The sequence below is a fragment of the Amphiprion ocellaris genome, chromosome 8 (genome assembly GCF_022539595.1).
Source record: "Amphiprion ocellaris isolate individual 3 ecotype Okinawa chromosome 8, ASM2253959v1, whole genome shotgun sequence".
Taxonomy (NCBI): domain Eukaryota; kingdom Metazoa; phylum Chordata; class Actinopteri; family Pomacentridae; genus Amphiprion; species Amphiprion ocellaris.
The window spans coordinates 18,471,760-18,496,107 of NC_072773.1; the positions used below are offsets into that span (position 1 = coordinate 18,471,760).

At 42.5% G+C, this 24,348-nt stretch overlaps 1 protein-coding gene across 3 annotated transcripts; it reads right to left on the reverse strand.

Annotated features, from left to right (window-relative positions):
- Positions 1 to 93: 93 nt before the first annotated feature.
- Positions 94 to 22,012, reverse strand: nfatc2a (nuclear factor of activated T cells 2a). 3 transcript variants are annotated; one of them, XM_023266719.3, is made up of 10 exons: positions 21,554 to 22,012; positions 18,862 to 19,795; positions 18,600 to 18,768; positions 15,634 to 15,836; positions 15,376 to 15,548; positions 13,142 to 13,282; positions 10,368 to 10,423; positions 10,104 to 10,236; positions 9,261 to 9,977; positions 94 to 2,764 (listed from the first exon to the last, which is right to left on the reverse strand). In XM_023266719.3, the coding sequence occupies exons 1-10, from the start codon at positions 21,609 to 21,611 to the stop codon at positions 2,709 to 2,711; spliced, it is 2,640 nt and encodes an 879-aa protein (XP_023122487.2). In that variant the 5' UTR covers positions 21,612 to 22,012; the 3' UTR covers positions 94 to 2,708. The 3 variants fall into 3 exon arrangements, with proteins under 3 accessions (XP_023122487.2, XP_023122485.2, XP_023122486.2); XM_023266717.3 differs by lacking the exon at positions 21,554 to 22,012 and adding an exon at positions 20,129 to 20,613; XM_023266718.3 differs by lacking the exon at positions 21,554 to 22,012 and adding an exon at positions 20,129 to 20,608 and having other exon boundaries at positions 9,267 to 9,977.
- Positions 22,013 to 24,348: the final 2,336 nt, after the last annotated feature.

Below are 24,348 nucleotides of genomic sequence, written 5' to 3' on the forward strand. Positions count from 1 at the left end.
TGGGACCAGAACCTTTAATGCTTAGTACTTTTTAAAAATATGTATTTATGAGAGAAACAGGAAAAGCAACACATTAAAACAAGGACAATCATATTGTATATGGTTATTATTTATTGCTTCTTTTAGGGATACAAAAATAGCATGAATAGACACTTTTAAAGAGGCACAAAGACTCATGAATGAAACATGTACATGACAACTATCAACACAGAAAATAAAATAAGAGTTTTAAAACCTTCCCAAAGATTTCTTTAAAGACTGTAAAATAATAACAACAAACACATAAACAAAAATATAATATATAACTATTAAGCATAAGTGTATCATAATTCCCTACTGAAGGGGTTTTACATTGTAATACAACAGATAAAAGATATAATGATGACTATAACGTTGTGTAGTTTACACAACAGACAGATAAACGATACATGACAAACAACAAAATGCTTCTACTTTAGACTCGTCCGACTTTATCGGAACACTTTGTATCTGATATTTACACAAAACGGGAAAAAATATTTAATATAGATTACATTCAAGAAATGTCAAATGCACTTGTGCTATACTGGCTCAATGAGAAAAATCCTTAAAAAATCAATATTAGTCTTGCTAATATTACAAAATATAATCTTATTTTCTATCAAATAGGTCCATATCAAATATTCAACTTTGTGATTCAGTCTTATGTTTTACTTTTACGTGTTTTTACCACTTTATATGTTTCTCTTTACAATCACATACCTGGCACTTGGCACTTTTAATGTACTCCAATTCCCTCAGTGAAATATAATATCACAAAAACAGTTTTTAAACTAGTGCTTTCCTCATCAAAGCAAGCTATATTAGCATATCAGTAACTCTCACTGTATACCCTGTTGTGCTTACATTATGATGGCGGATATGGAACATAAAAGTTATACGCTTTACATCTGCAAGCTTTAAGGTTCTGCATAGGCAGCTTTTAGAATAATGATTGTCATTATGGATGGATTCAAAATGCAACTATACACAACAACATACGCACAGTTTAAGCTTTGGATATTTTGTTTAAGACTGTGGAAACACCCACAGATGTTATTACAATCAATACATTAAAAAAAAAGAACAGGCACATAATGATTAAAAAAGCAAGAAGACCATCTTTAAATCAGAGTGTACAAATTCTCTCACTACAGCTTGCATGAGCTAGGATACATTTTTAAAATAATTTTCAATGCAAATGTTGAAAACAAACACATAGGCAGAGAATCCTTTTAAAAATGTAGACCCATGTTATCGCTGTGGCATCACAGACCCCTGTGAAGCTGCTTTGGCACCTGAATATAATTGACTATATATTTAATGAATGTAAAATGGTACATTATTCACATGACTCAAATGTTAAAAAGGAATAACATTGCCCCCCGTTGTGAAAAACAGTGCATATCAGGAGGTGTCACAATAGTTCACTGGTATATGGTTAAGGCAGTGTGCGCTTCACTTCAATTAGAAAACTGCACTTAAAATGAGATGATCAGAATGTAAGCTTTGGACAATTCTTTCATGTTAAACTACATAGAAAGTTACACAGACAAAAACACACTTTGTGCAAGAGGAATTGCAAAACATGGAGGACAAAAAAAAAAGCTTTTGGCCACAAGAAATGTCTCATGATTGTATTTGGGATGCATTTTTGGTGTGACTTTAATACCCTGTTTGAAACTTCTGGTGAAGCTGCTGCATGTTTCATACCATCATTCACTTATGAGGCAAACAGGAGGGAAGTTATTGAATGGGCAGTATAGCTAACACCATTTGGGGGACTTCCCCCTATTCTACATGGACTGTATACAGAAGATGGATGTAGCCATGGTGACGTCAACCACTGAATCGTGGACAGACATTTTAAAGCCTTAAACTTGCTTTTTCCTATGCCTCCTGAGTTTCTGGAGGAAGAAGTGATCATATTTGGAAGAGAGGGTAGATCTGGAGAGGAACGAGGGTTGGGACTAACTGAAAGCCTGAGAGCACATCTAACTAAACCAAGCTCACTCCATCTCCGCTGTGCAAAGCATGTGATCACTCCTGAACGGACATGTCAATCGATCCAAACACTCCTCTGAAAATCTCATTTTCAGGTCTTATTTCTATTTAATATATGCAATTATTTTCACATGGACTGCCAAACACTGATCAGAAAGAGGAAATTTAACAAAAAAAAAAAAAATCAGGAGGCTTGTGGAGAAAATTTACTAACTGAGCTTTTCATGATGATTTCTAAATGGGCGTCGATGGGAGCCAGAGCTTTTTGGCATCGGCACCAAGGGGGTGCACTTTAAGGCACTTCTTAGTTTGCTTCACTTTTCAGAGACAGTCACTATGTCCATCTTTCATATACAGTCTATGCCATTTTATCTCTCTTTGTTTGTAAGAGTCTGTTTCTGAGCGGCAGCCTTGGAAACCTGTTAGTTTGTTGATGGCAGTTGTTATGTTTCAATGAATTCTTCTGTTTGCCGAACGTTCATTGCAGAAAACCATCCAAAGCAAACACGGTAGTCAGGGGTTGAAATCTTTATCTCTGTGGGTAAAGAAAATGAGGAAGAGAAGGTCTGATTGTTGGTGGAAGTGCGTCACCTCATTGGAAGGCTGAAGTCTGTGTGTGTTTGCGTGTCTGTCTGTGTGAATCGGAGGGGGGGATATGTTGTCATTTCCTGGTCCAGGTCCCTCCTCTATGTCTGCCCTCTGGCCTGAACGCCCGTCAGATCCTTTCTTATGATTTCATTCACTGTAGACCAAATAAAGAGAAGCATATTAGACAGGATCACATAAGAGATTTTACAATCAGACACCAAAACAGTAACAAAACAGAACTCTGCTGACAAGAGACAAAGTGTCACTGATCATATTTCTCAAATACTGCTGACGGAGACATTGGAATTTCTGTGCAGGGCTTTGATGGACGGCAGATCAATGCTGCATTGATGTCATGTCACCTCTAGAGGCAGCAAGCAATCACTTGCAGTTGCTCAGCCAGTTACAAGTGTGTGTCTACACACATCAACAGAAGAGGAAGAGGGTTGAAATGGAAACTTTCATGGTGTCAGTTCTAAAAATAGGAGCACAATGTGCAAGGAGACATACTATATCAATATAAATATAATTAATTTTGGGACTAAATAATTGAGATTCTTTCCATCAGCCAACATAAAACACACAGGTTGTAAATATTCTGGGCTTTGATGCATTTATCTGTTGATATAATAACCACTGACAGTAAAGTGAAGAGGAAGTGTAACTACCTGGACATAGACATAGTTTCCCTTCCCATTGGCTCAGTCAGAGCTACCTGAGCCAGAACGCTAGCTCAGGTAGCTCTGCATTAAGCAGGGAGGAATGACGAGTATGTGCAACATGTCATCTCTCCAGATATGCGACTGGGAGCTCAGGCCTGCAGGACCATTGTACGTCTGTCTGTGCACACTGGCACTCTGAGACATTATAGGCTGGTGCCACTGCTTCCAGTGTGCCTCAGGGAACTCATTAGGGCCGATGAGTAATCTAAGTATTTTAGAGTGGGCCAAAAAAGCTTTTTGCCTGTGACCAAGTCATTACAGGGCACATCGTGTCTGTGATTGTGTAACCATGGCAATGGGCTTCATTTGGGAATGGGGCTATTAAACTGTTGCATGTTGACATGTCAGTGTGGGTAGTTCTTTCAGCAGTCTGTTCAGGAGTTTTTGGCGTACAATTTTAATTTGCCGCAGTTTTTGTTGTGTAATGCCTTTTAAAAGGTGCCCGTGTTCCTGTTTTGGCTTGTCACAATTAGATTAGCTGAAGAGTGGAAGTTTGCAAACCATTTTTTTTTTTTCAGTTTTCAAAACCTACAACAACTACATACTACTGAGAAACATAGTATACAGTGTGTACTGCATGTGTATCATCCAACAGAAGTTTAAAATGCAGATGTTGATGATTTCCCAAAGATCAACATTTAAGTGGGCAATGCTTGTCTGACGAATGGAACTCACATTTTGTTGCATAACTTCACTGTAAATGTAACAGGAGTTGAAACTAGTTCTCCCAGTATTTCTGTTACTTTGAAAGTTTAAAGTTATCCTTGTTTTAGTCAAACTGGGTGCCTTTTCATCAAACTTGCAGTGTGATGATTTTCATTTATCGATTTATTACATCATTTTAATAGAATATGCTCATACTCATACAGTGGCAATGATTATGGTTAGCCGTAAAAGAAAATTCATGTAACAGAAACATGATAATTAGCAAAGTTGTTATGAAGGCTTGTAACTGCATAGTACATATGACACTTTGGCCTAAATAGTACATGCTGCTAGTGTAGTCAGAAGTTTGGAACACAGCCTTAGTTTTTCATAGCCAGACCATTCTGTAGAGCTGATACAATGCTGTGTAGAATGGTCTGACTGCACCTCATTATCTTTTAGTTACGGGGGGACGACCCTACCTTATTTGTATTTCTTTAAAGCAAGCACAATCGTCCTGTGGATGACTAAGAACAGGATGTACCAACAGTGTTTACAATACTCAGCAAAACCTGAAATTTTTAGTGTGTAGGTTGCTGCCTGGAGGTTGCTGTTGTTTCCTGTGGTGCAGAAAAAGAAATACATGGCCAACAGCAGGCTTATACCCGCAATCTACATCCAGTGTCAGACTATCCAAAAGTAAAATACTTGTCATTTCTACATTTTATCTTTTATACATAAACAGAAGAGAAACAATGTGGTAAATTGTGTATCATATTAGCACTGGTAGGATTTTCTCACCTTTACTCTGACAGAAGCAAGCTATCTGTTTTTTGCCCTGTTTCCACTCATTATGCTAAGCTAAGCTACTCATCTGCTGGCTAACATTTAACAGCCAAACATGACAAGGGCAACGATTGCATCATCTAATCTAAATCTAAATAAATAATAATCAAGTAATCTAAATATGTCGGACGACGCTACCAGTCAAAAGTTTGGACACACCGTCTCATTCAATGGTTTTTATTTAATTAATCTACAATGTAGACAGTAATACAAATATATAAAATGCACTGAATGAGAAGGTGTGTCCACTTTTGACTGGTAATGTATACTGAAAGACTCCATTAAATTCTACTGTTTTAGACTGCCTGGTTTGAGAGGTAGAGGAACTTTATTAAGCTGGCTTGTGTACGCTCTATTTAAAGCCTTCATTTACATAGCGGGGAACCACATGATCCAACTGTTAAAACTAATGCAGAACAAATCTGACACCATCTCACCCATATGACAACATCTTTAAGCAGATGACAGACTGTGAAGGGCAAAACAGACTTCAACACAAAATGAATTAAACTGTTAAGAAGGGATGGCATGTTTTTATTTTGGGCTTTAAATAAAATCAATTTGGACTGGGATAGAAAATATATTTTTTGCAAGGATTAAGGCTTTTCAGAGAGCAGAGACAGATAAGAAATGTGGAGAAAGGAAGCAGGGAATTGACATGCAGTAACGGTCTGTTCGAGCCAGGAATCAAACCAGGGACTCTCTGCTCAAAAGCATTTGCAACCACGTGGCATGCAACACTTGGCTTTGGGCGCTCCGAAAACATTTCTAATTGAAATGATGAAATGCACAACGGCAATTAAGTGTTCAAGCAATCAGATAAAAAATGCTCTTCCATCCAACAAGCTAATCTTTGTCCGTCTCTCCCTGCCGTCTCTCTATCTGATCAATTGCAGATGTGAACGAGCAGCACAACACTGAAGACATTTTATAGTCAGAGCAGCATCTGAGAGATCCAGAGCAGCAGGAGCAGCCAAACTGGGCGCTCTGCTGTCGTCACAACATCAGCGTCCCTGTTTATTTTAGTCTGTAGTGGAATTCCCTCTGACACCTAATGCCTTAAAGAAACTTTCATCTCCCCAGTGGTGCCACGGGATTTTTTCCTGAATATAAGACAAGCTTAGAGAAGCAGCAGGAGTGCCACAGAGGGGCAACATACAGTGGGGCTTTACTGATTCTAATGAAGGGTTGGCACGGACCAACTATTTGAGGCAGGCACAGGGAACACTCAGCCTAGTCTGTTCAATAGGTGAGTGTCTGGCTCCTGAGTTTTACACCAATGAGCTGCACTGTTTACCAACCGATGGTGGGAGGAGAGACACCGGTACAGTAGCTGACTCAGTCACTGTGCACGGCCTGCTGCGAGCTGGAATGTGTCTGTTTGTGTGTCTGCAAGTATTTGCATGTTCGTACAGTGTATGTGATTGTGTGTAGAAGTGTGTACAGTATGTTCGTAGGTTTCGTATGACTAGATCAATTCGAGTGAGGCTCATGGGCGGCTACGGTGACAGCATGCAGCTGAAAACCAGAGACACAGAAGAGAAAGTGGAGAGAGTGGACTGCAGGCGAACCACTAATCTAACCACAGATCTGATGTGTCAGGGCCTAAAGGATAAGCTTTTTTTTTCATGCCTGTCTCGATACGAAGCTTGCGCACCCATTAGGGCAATGGAAGAGTTACTTGTCTGTGTTTTCTGTCTATACGTGCTGTGAAGAAATTCATTATATCCAATTGTTGTGCAAAAAATGAATGCCAAAGGTGTTAAAATATGGCTTCAGCTGTCAGATGTAGTTGAAGCAACTGGTTAGATGTAATTTTAGTAGAAATTTCCCCTTGCATTACTAACAAACTAATAAACATGTGTGGGAAAACAAACAGGGTGTTTGAGCACTAAAAAGACTAACTTTGGAAGATAGACACCTGATTTAACTAAATGATAATGCTGGTTGGTTGGTGGGTTAGTGCACCTCTAAAAGTTTTTTTCTGTTAAAAGGGATTTTTTGCAACTCTACAGAATAAAGTAGCTGTAATGGTTGGAAGGATGTTTTTTTCCCCCCTTTTTTCATTTAGCACCATCAGCAGTTCAGATATCTGCAGTCTTGGAAGCGACCTCTTCACAGTGTCGCGGGCATTAACACAATGACCAGCACATTTTACAGTGTAGCTACATATGGACATGAATGCACTCATCACTGCAACTGTAGCACCATCTGAATACCACTTAAGTTGTGTGTTTGACGAATCCTTTTAAACGGGATGGAAGTGAGCTGAGACTAATGTGTGTCCACTGGGCTACTGCTGTGTGCTTTATCTTTCCTGCCCTGATCTCTACCTGCTGGAACAATTTCACCTGCTCCACTGCCTCCGGGCTTTATTCCACACCCACTAAATCTGTCACTCTCAGCCTCAGTTCGCCATGCCAGTTGTTTTTTTTTTTTGTTTTTCTGCAAAGTCTGTGGCATGCAGTAGGCTTTGCCAGACATTTCTGACCTTTGTGATCTAAAGGTGGGGCAGGCCCCAGCAGGCAGCTTTTGTTTCGTTGACTAGATAAACTGAATACATGGAAACACAGTGACAGAGATGGTCTTCTCAGAGCACATATAGGCCGCATGGGAACTAATGTGAGGGTTGGAGATACAGACCCTCTGCGTGGGAGAATTTATGAGCCAAGTTCTGGTACAAAATGAAATATCCGACTTTCATATGGCACTTGTCACTCAAGCTGACACAATTTAGGATCCTGAGAGATGTGACAGTTATCGACCACAGCTCTGAGACGATACCAGGATGTGGCATCTTCCCTTTTTCAAAAATGACAACAAAATCTAACACATGGTGTGATGAGTAATGTTGACAACCTCATTTATGTGCAAATGTGTTTGATGGACCCAACTTAAATGACTGTTCTGTGGTAGCATCATACTTTAACACCTTTCAGTCACTTTGAGAGGGATTTTTCTGACCTTGCTTGCTTTCTCACCCCCTACAAATGTTTTGAATATTGGGAAGTCCCCTTTTTTTCTCTCTTATGGCCACAATGGTGATGTAAGTGGGTGGATGATCACCTGCTGGAGTGATAAAACAGGGGCTGCGCTATCCAGCTGCAACTGTTCATGCATTATGAATAAGGTCTTTGTATTAAAGCATGCGTTGCTATAGAAGTGTCTTCATTATATTGTCATAAAAGAACATCAATGATTATAAAAGATGGCTATTTAATCCAGGTAACTCTAGTTCTACAAGTACCGTTTGTGAGTAAAGTTGAGAAAAGAAGTCACTGATGCAGAGGCACCTTTTCATGATGGGAGGATCAAAGAGTCTGACTTTCTCTAAGCCCTTGTTAATTCACTAACTCACAGCCTTGTTGCTGTTTACTGTGGAGGGAAACCCTGCGAGCTCCATCCAAAAAACACAAATTCCATTGCTGGCCTTTTTTCTTCGTTTCATTTTTTCCATCGAAACACACACATCTCCTTCCCTTTTCCTGCAAACTACCCTCCACCCTCCTGCTATCTTACAGGGATCAGGCTGGATTTCTGGAGAACAGCAGCTGCAAATAAGAATTTCTTGTGCCAGATTGGCAGAGTCTCATGGACGGAAAAAAAGCTAATCCTCTGGTGGGCTCCCCCACAGAATCGAGGGGCATAAGGCCAAGGAGAGGTCCTGGCCAACTATAACAAACAAAGAGGCTTTCCCCAGTTCTCCCAGGCAGCACGTTCCACTGTTTGACAATGGTTGCCATGGAAGTTGTTTTTCACTTCATAACAGTGTCAACATGTCCAGGCAGTCAGGAGTGACACTTTTTTCTCTCTCAGGCTCCGTCTTTAATGCGAGAGAAAAAAAAGGTCATTTCCTGATGTGTGGCGACCAGCAGAATGAACAGCATGATGACGACAACCACAAACTGCCTCCACATCTCACCTGACAAAACCTAAAGACATGAGAAACACTTCCACTTTTGGAGCCTGTCATTTTATTGTAAGACATAATACAGTTTGGAGAACCTTTAACACCAAAATCCGGAAGAGGCTGAACCTCCTGCCTGCTGCTTGATGTAGCCTGACATTAATTCTTTCAGAGGGTAATGGGGTTGACAAGCACAAGTATAAACATGTGAGTCACAATCCTTGTTATTTCCACCTTGAATGGAACATAACTAGACCTCCTGGCTAGGATTGTTTTAACACTGTGAGCATTTTGTGTTGGCTTTGTTCAGACGGATTCTATAGCACATAGATTGGACCGGGATATGGTGCAGATACTGTAAATATCCTTGAATTGTTCTCAGGAGAAGCCATATCTCCGTTGGTGGGTCTTATCATCCATTACTTTCACAGAGAGGACATATCCATCATTTGTCTGTCTGCTTTTTTTCCCTCCACATCATTACACAACCAGTGTTCCCACTCATGCAGAGTAGAAAAGTATTAACTTACACTCACCATCATCTAGGTAGAACTGGTCCAAGTTCTCCTCCTTGACCGTCACCCGCCTCTGTCCGTCTCCTGGAGCCTCCATCTGGCCAGTCCCAGTCGGGGCCCGGCCCTTCTGCTGCCCCTTCTGAACGTACGGCTGCTGCTGGATCACGGTGGGATATTGCTGCGGGTGGGTCACTGCCGCCTGAGCCTGGGGGGGTGTGGGTGAGTGGGTGGCGGCGGCCGCCTGTGGGGAGTAGCCGTCGCAGTAGATGACCTGCTGGTTGTCAGGCTGGGGAGCAGTGAGGGGCTGAGGCTCTCCTCCCCGAAGAAGGTGGTGGTGGTTGGTGGGAGAGAACTGGATGATGGATGGGTGCTGGCCTGCACTGATGGGACCTACAGACTGAGCCGGGGAGCCCGTGTGGACCAGCACCGACCGGTGGGGGTCAGGCATCATGCCCCCGCTCTGCCAAACGCCGGGGCTGCCGCTCAGATTCTTGCCCCCACGGGAGTAGACGATGGCCGGGCTCTGCTGCTGTAAACGCGTGTCTTGGTTTGGAAGGCTGGAGCTGAGACGCTGGCAGGAAGCCAGGCCGGAGACCAGGCCGTTGTCTGGGTGCAGGACGCCCCGTGGGTTATGGTAGTAGGAATGAGGGGATAAGCCCAAGATCTGAGGCATGACGAAGCCCATGTGGTCTGGTTCATACTCATCTATAGGCTCTGTCTTTATGGATGGAGCTGTACGGAAGAAATATCAAAAGACGGCTGTAAACATTCTGACAGGACGCACTGGGAAAGTCTGTTTCAGCATCATCTAATTATTCTTCATTTCAAAGCCACAAAGACAGTGAGCGGCATTCTTACATGCCAGTGGTGTGTAGGTGAAATGCTGAGGCTGGCTGCGCTTTCTCTTCCCGTTGATGACGTAGAAGTTCACTTTGACAGAATGGCAGACAGACGTATCTCGGTAGGACGGCACCTCCACAAACAGCATACTCTGCGAGACAGCGCTCGATTATGTAGTGAAACTGATCTGTTTATTTGAACTGAACTACTAAATAGACATGTTTGCTGCTTTTCACAGCATAATACGAATGTTTAAGGAACAGTCCTATGCATAACACATACCGGCTGGCTCTTGTCTTTGTCCACTGTTGCTTCCATTTCCCAGATTTGCTGCCCATCTAGTATGAAGCAGAAAGAGAAAGTGAAAACCTAACCTCCGTCAAACATTGTGGTAAATAACTCTGCAAAGTAATTGTTTCAAGACGCACAAGATATTCGGAAAATAGTGAATCCAAACCAACTGGGAAATCACCTTTCTTTCTTGGTATATTCAAAGCAGTTCCTTGTGTATTTTCTTTCACTAGTTTAAATGCAATTATATGCTGTAGCTTATGCTTGTAGAGTATATCACTTTTAAAATACCTAGGAACATCAGGTGTACCCTAAAACTCACATACATTCAGTGCCTATAAAAAAAAACATTCACCCCCTTTGAAAGTTTTTCCCCTTGTGTTGCTTGAATCATTGAATCATTCTCAACTTAATTTGGCTTTTTAGACAAGAATTTACAAAAAAGGAAGATTATTTCATGTCACAGTGATAGTAGATTTTTACAAAGTAATGACAATCAAAAAAATTAAAAATATAAAATGCACACCAGAATTGACTGTACAGCAAGGGATATTCAGTGACTTGGAAATTTTCTTGAGTGATATTTTTTAATAACCATTTTAAAGAGGTGCTAGGAGAGTTATTTTGTCTTTCCAGTGTAGCTATATTCAGCAGTAGTTATTCACCAGTGACTGAACCGTCCAGATACAAGTGTCTTGATACTACAATCACTTGAGACACATTCACTGCACTCAGATGATCTGCATTTCAACTGTGTGGTTTCACAACTGACTGCACCTGTGTTGAGTTATGTGAGTAAATTTAAAGAGAGTGAACACTGAAGCAATCACTTATTTTTGCATATTTACTTATTTTGACATTACGTTGTAGAAATCTGTTTCACTTTGACATGAAAGAGTTGTTTCTGTAAATCCAAGGAAGTCACATTAAACTAACCATGATTCAATGTTGAAAAGCAATAGAAGGGGAATACTTACAAGCACTGTACCGTTATGCATTAATCAGAAAGACATATGGCTGTGAAGGACACACCTGTATGTTCTCAACTGCAGTGCTGACAGAACGTCAATGTAGAAAGTAGAAACACAGCATTAGCTGGGATGTGATCAGAAATGCAGGCGTTAGCTCTGCTCCACATCTACAGCGGTGGTTATGGTTTATGCTACATCACACTTCACCAGATTAACATTTAAGCTGTTTAGATGCAAAGGTCGAAAACAAAATGTGCCTATGAAAGCAAACTCCACATGCCCGAACACATGATCGGACATGTGCTGCAGTGAAGGTTACTGTAGGTGGGAAACCCTCTGTCAAATTTCAAATGAAAAACACATGGCTCAAATGAGTCAGCAGGAGGAAGGGGGATTCCATGCATGGTGCCAACTTTTTTTCTTAATTTTATTTTTATGATCAACTCTCTCCACTTCTCCTACAAAACGTGATGACTACTGCTTTCTTGGCATTCGTATTTGTTTGCGTTTTGTTGTAACTCTACTCTAAGGGATACCCCCGGCTTGTTCTCCCTCTGGAGATAATTGTGCATGGAGGTAGAAAGGGGGAGCGCTGGAGCTGGAGAGAGAGCCTGGCTTGGCCCGGGAAGCTTTCCTTCCCTCCGTACAGCTCTCCTCGTCCAAGCACAAGAGTCAGGGGAGCTCCAGCCAGATGCAGCTGTCTCTCATTCAGAGGGATTTCACAGCCTCACTGGTCCAAAACCTTGTGTCATACAGAAACTCTCCAAAACAATGGCAATCCCTCTTTGTAAGATTTCTTTTTCCATCTCTGTCTTACTATCCATTACTGCAGTGTGTCGTAACACAGCGGCAGGGAACCCCGGAGAAGGAGAAGAAAAAAAAAAAGGAGTCGGGGCGTGCAGCTCCAAGTTTTAGTTGAGGTAGGCTGTGGAGTCCCTGCGTTTTAAAAGCCAAGTGCTCTGCTCTCAGGCAGCAGTGGAGCCAGTGAGTCACAATCAGACAAGAATTTCAGTGTAACCAACCACCCTGAAGAACCTTCCAGCTGCAGTTGGATTCATACTTTTAAGAATTACACAACACAGATGATGAACACAATCCTAACTTCTATATATCTCACTCTTTAAATTGCGTTAAAAGCTTGACACAAAGGAAACCCAGAGCAAAAGACCTTTGACTTTATACAAGATGCACAATGACATCTAATCATGACTACATCGCTACCATTTTGGCATATAAATGTCAGCAAATAAGAAGATTACAAGAGGGGGAATTGCTTGATTTATAGTTCACCAACTAGTATTATGCAATTGAAGGAAAACTGTATTTCACTGTGATCAGGAAACAAATCAATATTTTTTTTGTTCCTGGCAGATGCATTCAAAAGTGAAGCAGAATACCAGCAACTGACACCCGACACAACCCTTCATATGACACACAAAACCATTAATCCCATAACAAAAGGTCCATTTGACTGATAAGACATCATGAATCAGTGAGGAAGAAAAGGGCAAAGGGAAGTTGGAGTGTTACCCTTTTAGATTATGCAAATAACTCAGGTGGCTTCATGGTGCTGATGAAAAGAAGCATGACAGCGATGAACTTGTTGCACAGGCACTACGACTTATGAGTCACTGCAGATAACTAATGCTGTGGCGCTACTGTGACAGTGTTGTGCAACATCAGGGGATGTAGACTTTGCAGATACACTTGCACATCTGGTTTTCAGGTTACTGCACGTTAACCAAAACACATAGGAAACTTCCCAGAAGCTGCTGGAGTCGACGTGTCACTCACCCTGGGTTTTCTCCATGAAAATGACTTTGGAGTCGGAGCTGAAGTTCTGCCCAGTCAGGATCATCTGCTGGCCGCCCAGAACTGAGCAGCTGTCCATGTCCTGCTTCTCCACCATTGGAAGTTCATGTGCTGAACGCTGAGCTGCAGGGACAGACAAAGAAAGGGTGTGAGGATTTTCAGTTTTTCTCTGTTTCACGTCATTGTAAACTCAGTACCTTTAGGTTTTGGTCTGTTGGATGAAAAAAACAACACGACACGATGAGAAAACACGTAACACATCATGTGAAAGTACCGATTTCTCACAAGCTGGCGGCTGCTCATTACCAAGAAGTGACAGTGCTTTATAATAATGATACTGAGTCATTTAATTATCACAACCATTGCTTTCAGTTTTAATAAGCACGACTGGAAATCGGTCAAATCACAACGTATGAGCAGTAAGAAGAGAGTTCATACAGTAAAAGCCTGTACAGGAATCGATGGATGCATTATGACAGAAAAACACATTATCAGCTTTTTGTGAAGCTTAAGAAATGCTGAAGTCTTTCTCGGGTTATGAAATAAACCCCTAAAAACTGATCGTGTGGATCAAAGTTAGATATGCAGAACTTTTCTCCCCAAATATAATCCTCTCCTGCCTTAAAATGGTTTAGATGTAACTCTAAATAAATGTGCAGCTTGAGCACACCAGCTCATCTACAACTCTGCTCAAACACTGCAAAACTATTCTACTCTACACTACAGTAATATTGGAGTAATTCAGCCATACATGTTCAAACCAGAAATCAAATTACAAAAATAATGATCCAGGAAGCCCCGCCCTGGAAGGGTTGGGTTTTTTTTGTTAAGTTTTATTTCATGTATTAAATGCCTGAAGTCTTAATCCATGTTTTTGAGGCTGTTAGCAATATATCATCTTATTATGGCATTTAGATCTCCTCTAGCTTAAACACCATATGGACATTCTAACAAGGTACAAAACTAGATTTTCCACGAAGGGGATCTTTAAATCTTTATCAAATCACATGAAGTTGTGCTACACAGTTAACTGGAAGATGCTGACACAGATTATATAAAGAAGACACTAAAGGGGATAAGATGAATATAGCTGCTTAAGGGGAATCTAAATGAAAAAAGTGTAAGTTAATGTGACTGATATTATTTCTGTAGCAGTCAGCTTTGTAGATAGAGCAGACACTAACAAGACGTTTCCTCATCTTGTATTTTTCATTACCATTTTACTGTTTTATTTGACTAATTATATTTTGGTGTAATATTTCTTATTTTTTGCTAGTTTTATCCTATGGTCTTATTCAATTTTGTTGTTGTGGTATGCATTAGTTTGGAGATCTAAAGCACTTTGAACTCCACTTGATTTGACTGAAAAGTGCCATAAAAATAAAAGTTTTATTGAGACTTATTCTCACTAGTTCAGGTCAACCAGTGAAAGGAGTTGAAGTATTGACAACCCTGGGATTTTTGAACAGATCTGTTCACTGTGCTACACTGAAGATGGACAAGACAAAGAGGACGACACCCGCTGGGACTTCGTCTCCTTAAACACACCATCGCTGACACAGTGTGCTTATCAGCGGCCTGACAGATGTCCCATAGGTGTCACCGTACGAAGCTTTACGCTTGACTGGATTTCACTGATTTTTCTCAAGTTCATTTTACAACAGACGGGTAGCAATTACAGTTGTTCTCCGTATGTGATCAGGAAACAGATGGGAGCAGCAATTATAAAATAATATTACATTCTGTGTCATAATGACAGGAGCATATTGCACGCGGCCTGCGTCGCACTTAACCAGGGTGTTGATCAAAACTAGATAAAGGCCCTTCTTGTTTGAGTTTTGATTACACCAGGTGCTTTAATAACACTGTGCACACACACACTGATGTACCCAAACACAGGCTTTACTACTGTGCACATACAAACAGGTACACAGACACTGAAACATGCAGCGCCCACCTCCTGGATGGAAGCCCTGGTTGTACAAAGAGCTCTTTATGCACAAGCCTCTGGACTATCAGCCCGGCTCCAAACTCATTTGAATGTGGGTTCCTCTTTTTATGATGTTTATTTTGTATAAAGTTTTGTTACTTGTTGAAAAGCAGTTTGGCCTAAACGAGAAGCACACACAAAGCTTGCACTGTATCAGGGCTTGAAACCATTTCTACGATGAGTTTAAAAAGCGTATCATTGAAGCGGTTCACGTGCAGCTGCTTACAGCACTCGATGGGATGCGAGGCCACTTGCAGGGAGACGTGCTGTCCACCAGGCTGAGGTATGTGCACCCGGAACACAAGACGAACTCGGGTGTTTTTCCGACCGACGTCCGTCTCGCCCTTCCTCAGCTCGATGTCGGCGTTCCTCAGCTTCAGGATCCCAGCACAGTCAATTCTTTGAGAAGAATAACGTGTGTCAGCAAAACTAGCAAGAGAAGTTGTATTATGGAGACAAAAAGTTGGACTGGGGATTTGCTCACATTGCTTTCATGTTGTTCTTTGGCTCCAGCGGGATCTCCAGGACTTTGGTGCCGTTGATAATCTTCTCAAAGCTGGTGGTCGTAACCGTCTTGCCAGTGATGCGGTGAACTTGATAAAAGGCATGAGGCTTGAGGATGCGCTCGTCTGCTGTACCGATGAAAATCTGTAGGCCAAGTGGCTCCTTGCCTCTGTAACCATGTAACTGCAAACACACAGGGAAAAAAAAACACTCTTATTATATTTACTTAAACCTCCAGCGATAAGGCGATGAAACAGAGATCAGTGTGAAGGAAATGTTGGAGTCACGTTTAACTGGTTGTGCTTCTCCACTGCCTCTTGTTCAAACTCTGCATTTCCAGATGTTGTTCCCCTCACAGATGGCCAATCAGTGACAGACCCACGTGCAGAAGCATGAGTCTTCCTTCTGCGGCCTTGAACTGAATCCAGCAGAGAGCTCAAACCCTGCAGCTCTTCACTCGTTCTTTCCTAACTGGATGAAGGCTTTAGCGGGGGTCCTGTCCATCTCTGACATAACCCAAACGCTCATAAACATCCAGCCTGACTGACACATTTGGCATTAGACGTATTTGAATGTCCTGGCGCAGAAATGAAACGTAACACACGAGTGAAACTTTGAACCAGAGACAGAGTTGTTACTTTTAACCTGAGAGTGCCTCCTAAGGAAACCTGCAAAAACCACAAAGCAACAGCTTGCATCTAAAAGTTGTTTTAGTGCAAACTGTGTGCCGCATAACCTTTATGACAGAAAACTACACTGTAAAACAGTAAAGTAACGGAGTTAAATCAAATCATCTTTTCTAGTGTACTTGAGGTAAATTATATTAGTCATTTCTAGTTAATTGAACTAAAAATGCTTCCTTTTAATTTCCAGACTGGAATTCTTAGAACTTGAGACATTTTGACTTAAAATAATGAGTTGAATTAACGAACAGCTGAGACAAGTCAATAAATTTAATTTATAGATAACAAAACTAGGATATAAGCAGACATCCCAGAATGCCTTGCTGGAGTTAAAATTGAACAGAGACTGTTATTTTCTGCATTTTCAGAAAATGTACATGGTGGAAACTTGCTGCATATCTTTCTTAAATTGAGTTTGCTTTGTTTCTTTATTTAATCAAAACAATTCTAATCGTGTCAAAAGTTAGTATTCAGTTCAGTTCCTCACAGAAGACAGACAGATTTTAATTTGTTCAGACTCTGGTCAAAAATAACTTCAGCAGCTTAAATGAAGAAGGAACTCTTTAAACACTGTAAATGTAAAAATAAAGTAAGTCTGTAACTATTGTCTGTCTAGTTGATTCGACTTAACATTTTCAGTTTCTTAAACTTGTTTTATCAAATTCAGACAATTTAACTCAGCTAGTTTGACACTTTGACAACTCATGAGATAAATTTGAATTACTTTATGAACTAGAGTTCATTAAAATGACATATTTAGGGCAGCAGAAGAACTCGTGTCTCTAAGCTGAATGTACTTAAAATGATTTACAGTGCATGAAATAGATTCTGAGTAATAAAACAAACACTACAGGTAAGTTTGCACTTGGTACAACTGGCTATTCACACTAGCAGCAGAAATACAGTGCAAAACATTTTCCATTCAGAAGGCTGTGGAGAGACTGCTTCTTAAAACTGCGGTCAGAAAAAAAAACAACCTGTTTGTAGAAATGATCACCTCAGTGGATGCAACTGTCACACTTCACAGCAGCTGCTCAGTGTGAGCAGAAACTATGGCAACATGAACGAGCACGCTCCCCCCCATATCCAGGTAGATGAAGTGACACAGAGGAAGCCGACTGCAAACACTCAACAGGCCATGTGAGCGGTCGGCCGGTTGTCATGGCAGTGGCAGGAGCAGTGAGTCATGACAGAGAGCAGCGTAGGAAAAGTAAAGTGGACGGTAGAAGGCTGAGAGAGAGAGGAGGAGAGAGGAGGAAGGAAAAACCCGGAGAGCGAAGGAGGAGCAGAGGAAGGGAAAGACGAGGTGAAGGAGTGCAGCCGTGGCTAGCCAGGCCTGACCATCTGATTGGACTGGCAAACCAGGCAGAACTGACCTCAGGGTGAGGCTGTGGGGATGGGCAGAAAATGGAAAGAGAGGCAAGAGAAGCTGCATTTCCACAAAGTCTGTACCATCACCAACAAAAACAGCATTGAAATGTTGCCACGGTAACGCCAAAAAAAAAAGGGAAGTTGTGGCTATTAATGGACACAATAGCCGGCTGTATCTGTGTCACAGCTAATTTCAACACGCTGTGCCTGAATTCCATGTTGTGACTGTAAAATGAAGCAAACTGTTTCTCCTGATCTGTAATTATGTTAACCACAGGCACGATTCTTGTTCTTTTTTTACACATATCTAGAGAGGCTGAGTGTTTCAACACTTTGAGTCAGCTTCTGAATACAAGAATCAACAAAACGGTGCGTAAGCGGAAGTGAGGACAACTTGAACATAGATCTGTTTGTGTGGTTAAAGCCATGAAGTGAGGGCACACGATAGCCAACTATTTTACGCTGGAAAGCAGAAGAGAAATCCAAACCTGTGTTGCTCACTGACCTGAACTCAGTCGTGAGGGCTGTCCTGAGTCTGCAAGGCGGTTTCAGTGTGTCATATGTCTGAGGTTAGGGTGTCTATTGTGATTTCAGAGAGTGAGAAGCTGGAACGGTGCCATGAGAGTAGCCAGAGAGACTCATGAAGAGTCATTTTCATACAGGTGGCCCTGGGCAACAGCACCACCACTACTGAGTGCATAATGAGTAGGAAATACCATTACATGCAAGGCCTCCCATCAGGCCTGCCTCAGGCTGCTCAGCTAATTCAATGGACCAACCTGACAACATGCCTCCATATGGCTGTCCAGCACAGCACAGCTTTAAATGTACAACTTTCTACTGATTTATATGAAGATAAGCGATTCATCATGTAATTATGCTTGTGCCATACCTGCACAACAGGATGTCCTCCTGTGGGGGCTTTCACTGCACCCCTGCTCCCCTCTGTTTCATAGTGAGCTCTGTGATGTGGTTTAGGCTGCACCTCAATGTGGAGCTCATACTGGTCTGTGCGTCTGGGGATCGGCCACTCCAGCGGGGGCAGAGAAGCCACAGGGATGCTACAGAACAAGAAGGATACAAAAAATTGTAGTAACGATTAATGTTACGATTGAAATACTAATCGAAGGGCAAACTAGTCCTGCCAAATTTACCTGCAGATGCTGGAAACCAGTGGCTTGGTCCAGATTGGGGGGACAACAAAGAAAGGCTCTGCAGCAGGTTTGGTTTTAATGTCCTGATCGCAGGACACCAGGTAGTTCCCATCGCCGTGGTTCTCTGGGTACAGAGTGTAAACCTGGTTGGATGTCTTGACTATTTTAGTGGGAACCAGGCCAGGCTGACCAGCACCAAAACCATTCATGCCATCGGCGAGGCTGCTGTGTGTATAGTGGGCACCGATGTTGTGGTCTTCGTGGCCGCCGTGGGGGGAGGGACTGCGGGAGCGGTGCCCGGGGACTAACCCGGGATTCCTGTACATTTCGTAGGTGCGTTTTCCCTGCGGGGAGGTGGAGCGTGAGCCCGGCCGGGGGGAGGGCGAGCGGTGTCCCAGGCAGCCGTCCTCAGCTAGGCTGGTGCGAGGAGAGGTGCCCGGGGAGGTGCGTGGGGAGCCAGTGTGGATGCTCTGTAACCGGGGGCACAGGTCTCCGGGGTTCTGGCCGTTGCTGGGGGACACGCAGGGAGATGCCCAGGGGGAGTAGTTCTCCGAGTGCCAGCTGGTGGAGGAGTTGCTGCTGGCTGGGCTCAGGCACTGGGGCTCACGATAGGCGAGGTTTTCATGGCCTGGCACAGTGAGGGTGGGTCTGGGGCTGATGTTCAGGTGGTGGTTCTGCAGGGAGTCCCGGCATTGACTGTAGTGCTCACGTGAGGGAGTGATCTCGATCCGGGGGCTCAGGGCCAGGCCTGCAGGCCGGGTGCCGTCCAGGTAGCTCCTGGCCTCCTGGTGCTCATATCCTGACAGAACCTCAGTGTTGTGCTCACTGTAGGGCGGACTGCAGGACTTGATGCCGTATGGGGAGGCCTCCTCCAGAGGGAAAGCCTGCTCAGACTCAGGACTGAGGACTTTATGAGGTGCAAGGTTGGGGTCATCTGCAGGGAAGGGAAGATTTATTTCAACACACACAAACATAAATGCTGTCAGAGCAAGATATATATTCCATTATTACAATTCTAAATCATTCATCCTCATTTGAGCTACAAAAGGTAGTATGTTTTTCTACCAATGACACCATTCACAGCGCCAGTAAACAAAGATCTTGCTTTTTAAATTTCATTCATTTCTCAGCTGAAAGGAAAAGCCCTTAGATTTACTCTCTGAGTATCTTTTTCATTCACATGAATAAACTATACGGGCTGCATGTTAATGACAGCCAAGAGCGGGAGAAAGAGTTGACTCAGGTTGCCAAAAAGCCTCGGACAAACCTTGATCTCCCCCCGCAAAGTCGCTGCAAGGCGGTTCATACTCGAACAAGATCTCAAACTCCAAGTCCTCATCAGGACAGGTGACTCGACTGAGCTCTTCCTCCAAATCTTTGTCGTCGTAGAAGGAGGTCATCTGTCTAAATGTCTCCCGAGGAGTCCCGCGGGTTCGGACGAAGCGACGGATACGTGGCTGAGGAGCTGCGGCGCTGAGGTGGATTTGGGGAAACCTGTTCCGAGTGTCAGATCGCGCATCGGTGAGCTGCGGGAGGTGAAGCGCACAAGTTTCCTGTTTCAGTTCGCCGCGGTTATTTTCAGACGGAGGCGGGTCTATTTACACGCTGAATGCAGAAGTTTGGAGCTCATGGCAGAGTGTGATCACGCCTTCGATGATGCGTCGGACAACAAAGAGCAAAAGTGCAGGTTGGAGGTGAATGAACTGCCCCCCTGCAGTCGCAACAGAGGAGCGCTGTGCAGCCTGGTGCTGCCCCCGGGTGTCTGACGGGACGCAGTGACGCAGAGGAGCTGCTCCCTGTGTGCGTCTCTTGAATTACAGCTCCATTAAAACACGGCAGTTAAAGCGTCAGTTCAAGTTGGTGTGGACATACATGCAGACGGATGGTTGGATTAAAATACACATTAACGTTTATTTGCTCCACTCAGTCGAACACTCTGCCTGCCTCGGACGGGATTTCTAGGCGACGCGCTCTTTTATTGTCAATGAGAACGCACAGGTTCTCCAGAGGGTATCCCCAGATTTACGCACGACGCACAACACACAGAAGGGCGTTCCTGTGCTCAGCAGTATGTGCTCTGTCAGCAAAAAGGATCCGCTGGAAGCTTTGGATTTTTACGATCTTTTTGGTGCTGTGATGTGCAGATCACAGCTTTATTGAAACTTTGGCTCTGGGCTCATTGGAGCGCGCAGCGGTATTAAAACAGACTCAAATGGCAATGTTTGCATCCTATGTGACAAAATACACATCTGAGATCATATTTAAGTTGTTTCACACATGTGAATAGGCGTAAAAATGGAATGTGTCCCTGAAGTTATCACTTTTAATTACAGTTACACCTGATATACGAATTCTGCAGCCAAGTTTAGCAGCATTTATGAATACTTTTTATGAATCCATTTTTTTTAGTTTATGTTAGAGCATTTTTTTTAATTAAAAAAGAGACTTTAATCATTCATCTGATTTGTCTATTAGCCTTCTGGTCTGACATCTCCACTAATACAAAGACACGCACTGCGCGCAGCAGCGTGTCCAAACATCTACATCCCAACTATGTCCGAAATGTTTGACACACAACTGACAAACGACACTACCTTCATTTTAGCAAAAAAACACACCAGGACTAAAACTACTTTATCAATTAAAAATCAAATGGGTTGATTACCAGATAATCACAACACTTCAGCAGTACCTTGATCCATGGACCTCATCGTGTGGTACTGTGCCAGCCTCCAAGTCTCTCTAAACATCTGGAGAAAAAAATATTTGAAAAAAAGAAAAAATAAACAGTTAAAAAATTTAATCTCCTCTAACAACCATAGCAGAAGACGCTGTCTTCAGTTAAAAGTGGTGAAAGGAGACGAAACAGGAAAAAAGTCGTTCAAAAAACTTGAAGTTGTGACAGCGGCAGCTTGCAAACTCCCTTTCTGTTCAAAAACATGCAGCCGCATCAGCTACAGCAGTGGTTCTGGTATGAAGTCCCCCTTCCTAGAGCTCTATAAGGATTACTTGAGTATCAAGAGCGGCTTCCTTCCCCGCTCTGGGTGTTTATAATGGTCCAATGCTGTAAAATAACGGGATTCCCTCAGTGTTTCCTCCTGTTTGTGCGCCTTTGCCATGGAAACCTGGAGCGGGTCCATGTCGGAGACTCAGGGCTTTCCTGCAAAGCCCCACACTCAGGAATCCATGACGTCTCCGGCTCTTGCGCCAAGGCATTTCTGCGGCTTCTCTCAGACAGTAGCACACAAGAACTTCATTGTGGGGATGAAGAAATTACTGTAGGACACTGTAGAGGAGAGAGAGAGAGAGAGAAAAGTATAAAATAGTTCTGAAGTTTGATTACAGGATACATTACATGAAATTTACCTAACAGTTTGCTAGACTCTTCTGTCAGGCAGTTCAGTTTGTAGCTAAATGTAAAAACAAAACATAAATATTTTTCCTTTAGAGTAAATTTTAGGGGCTGTGGCTAATTTTGAACATGGAATATAGAGAATTCCTTTGTTTCCACTGTGGGCAGAAGCTTCTGCCATTTCCATTTCATAATGGAAATCTGCAGCATCTTCTGATACTTGTGGAAAAAGCTGAACAAGACTACTACATAACATGACCCCAGTAGTCAGGAGCACACACCTATTCAGTATAACTTAGCACTGAAGGGAAAAAAGGCGATTAATATTTTGGATTTAACTGTGCTGAGGTTATGTAAAGTTTTCTGTCTGACACCAAAAATACAGACTGACTTTTTCATTTCCAAGAAACTTTAGAAGCTGCTCCTATTGTGGAGGGAGAGGACTCGAGGTCACAGAAACATGAAGGTTGTGGATTTCATCTTTTAACTCCCAGAATTGATCCTCTTGGGATAACTCGCATGAGAATGAACACAAATAATATTTCTTGCAGCACAGTTTTCTGTCTCATTCCACTTTAAATCCTGCTACTGTTGGCAAACAATCCATGAGTAAATCCAGTCTATGCACTGAACATGTCTGATTTATGCCTCAGTTTATGTGCTGTAAAATGTATTAATAGCTTTGTCAGGAGGGAAGGGATGGGGGGGTGGGGGCATCTGTCTGTCTATTGAGGTTCCTAATTTCTAAACTTCAAGAGGAATGACTTTAAAGTTGTTACAATCCTAAATCATCTGGCAGCCGTGACTGCTGCTTGTTTTTCATCTGGACAGAGGAGCAAAAGTTTGTTCTGGAGATCGCTGCTCCCGGTAAACTGTCACTGTTTCACAATCTTAAACAATAAACTGAGGTGCTTATCCAGATGGCATTTAAAAAGTCAAGAAAAAAGGGGAATTGAGAAAGTCTTGAGCTTTTTTAGCATGAACAACTTCACATAATAGTCAGGAAAGGAAGGTGCAGAGTAAGCAATACATGGAGCCAAGTTCAACTATAAGTTACTGCTCCAGTGCCAAGAATGGATGCCCTGTCTGGAGCGTTTAGTGTAGTGATGTGCTTATAGTACGGATTCCAAAATATACATATATACATATCAAAGTGTGGACTCACCCAAAGCGTGTCTCCTCCTGTATGTGGGTGACATTGTGTTTTGACAGGAAAAATGGCTGAAAATGTATAATCGCTTCATATTTATCATACAGAAATGAGAGTAGCATCAGTTGTCTCAGAAAATCCTGAGAAAAACAATCTTATTTATAAAGTTTTCAAACTATTATATAACTTATTTATTCATTCTCAACATAACAGGTATCAACTTGACAAACAAGACTTGTTTTTTTTTTGTTGGGTCTCTTACTCCCACATCTATATTTCACGTGCTAAACCTCAGTATAACCTCCGTGGCTGATCCCGTGCTTACATCAGTCATGTCAGTCCCAAGGCCATTCATAGGAAAATGTGTGTGCTGGGGAGAGGGGAGAGAGGGGGGGTAATCAGAGGATCTGTTTTGGATTGAGACATGGATTAGTCTGAGTGAGGGAGCCTGTGCTAGACAGATGGGTGAACAAGGTGACTGCAATGAGTCTGCAAACCACAGCGGCCTGAGCCTCCGTTTTGGGGATAACCATCTAGCAGCCATGTCTACCAGATGTAAATTCCTCCACTGTTACGGAACTCTTATGCAACTCAAATTATGAATGAGTAAATGAAAACGGCACACGCTTAAAGAAAGGAAAATTGCCTGTGTCCAGACGGCCGAGTTTGCACTTCCGTTTTTTATTTTTTTCTCAGAGAGCCCACTTTTTCCAAGTTCAAGCAGGATTTTCCATCACTGTAAAAGAGCTCAATGAGGTAGAGTTGTCTGGGTTAGAGCAGTGCCCTGCTCGAGTTTTCCAAGTGTAACATGTGTGATTGAGCTTTGAAATGCACGTAGTGGAACTTCGATATGGAAATGGTACATGGTATTGGGTCTCATGGAAAACTTTCTGTGAAAATTTAGGGGGCACTGAGAGACGTGGACTTTTGACTCCATTTGAGTCTTTTGATCTGCTCTCGACACATTATAGTTTTTCCTTTGCGA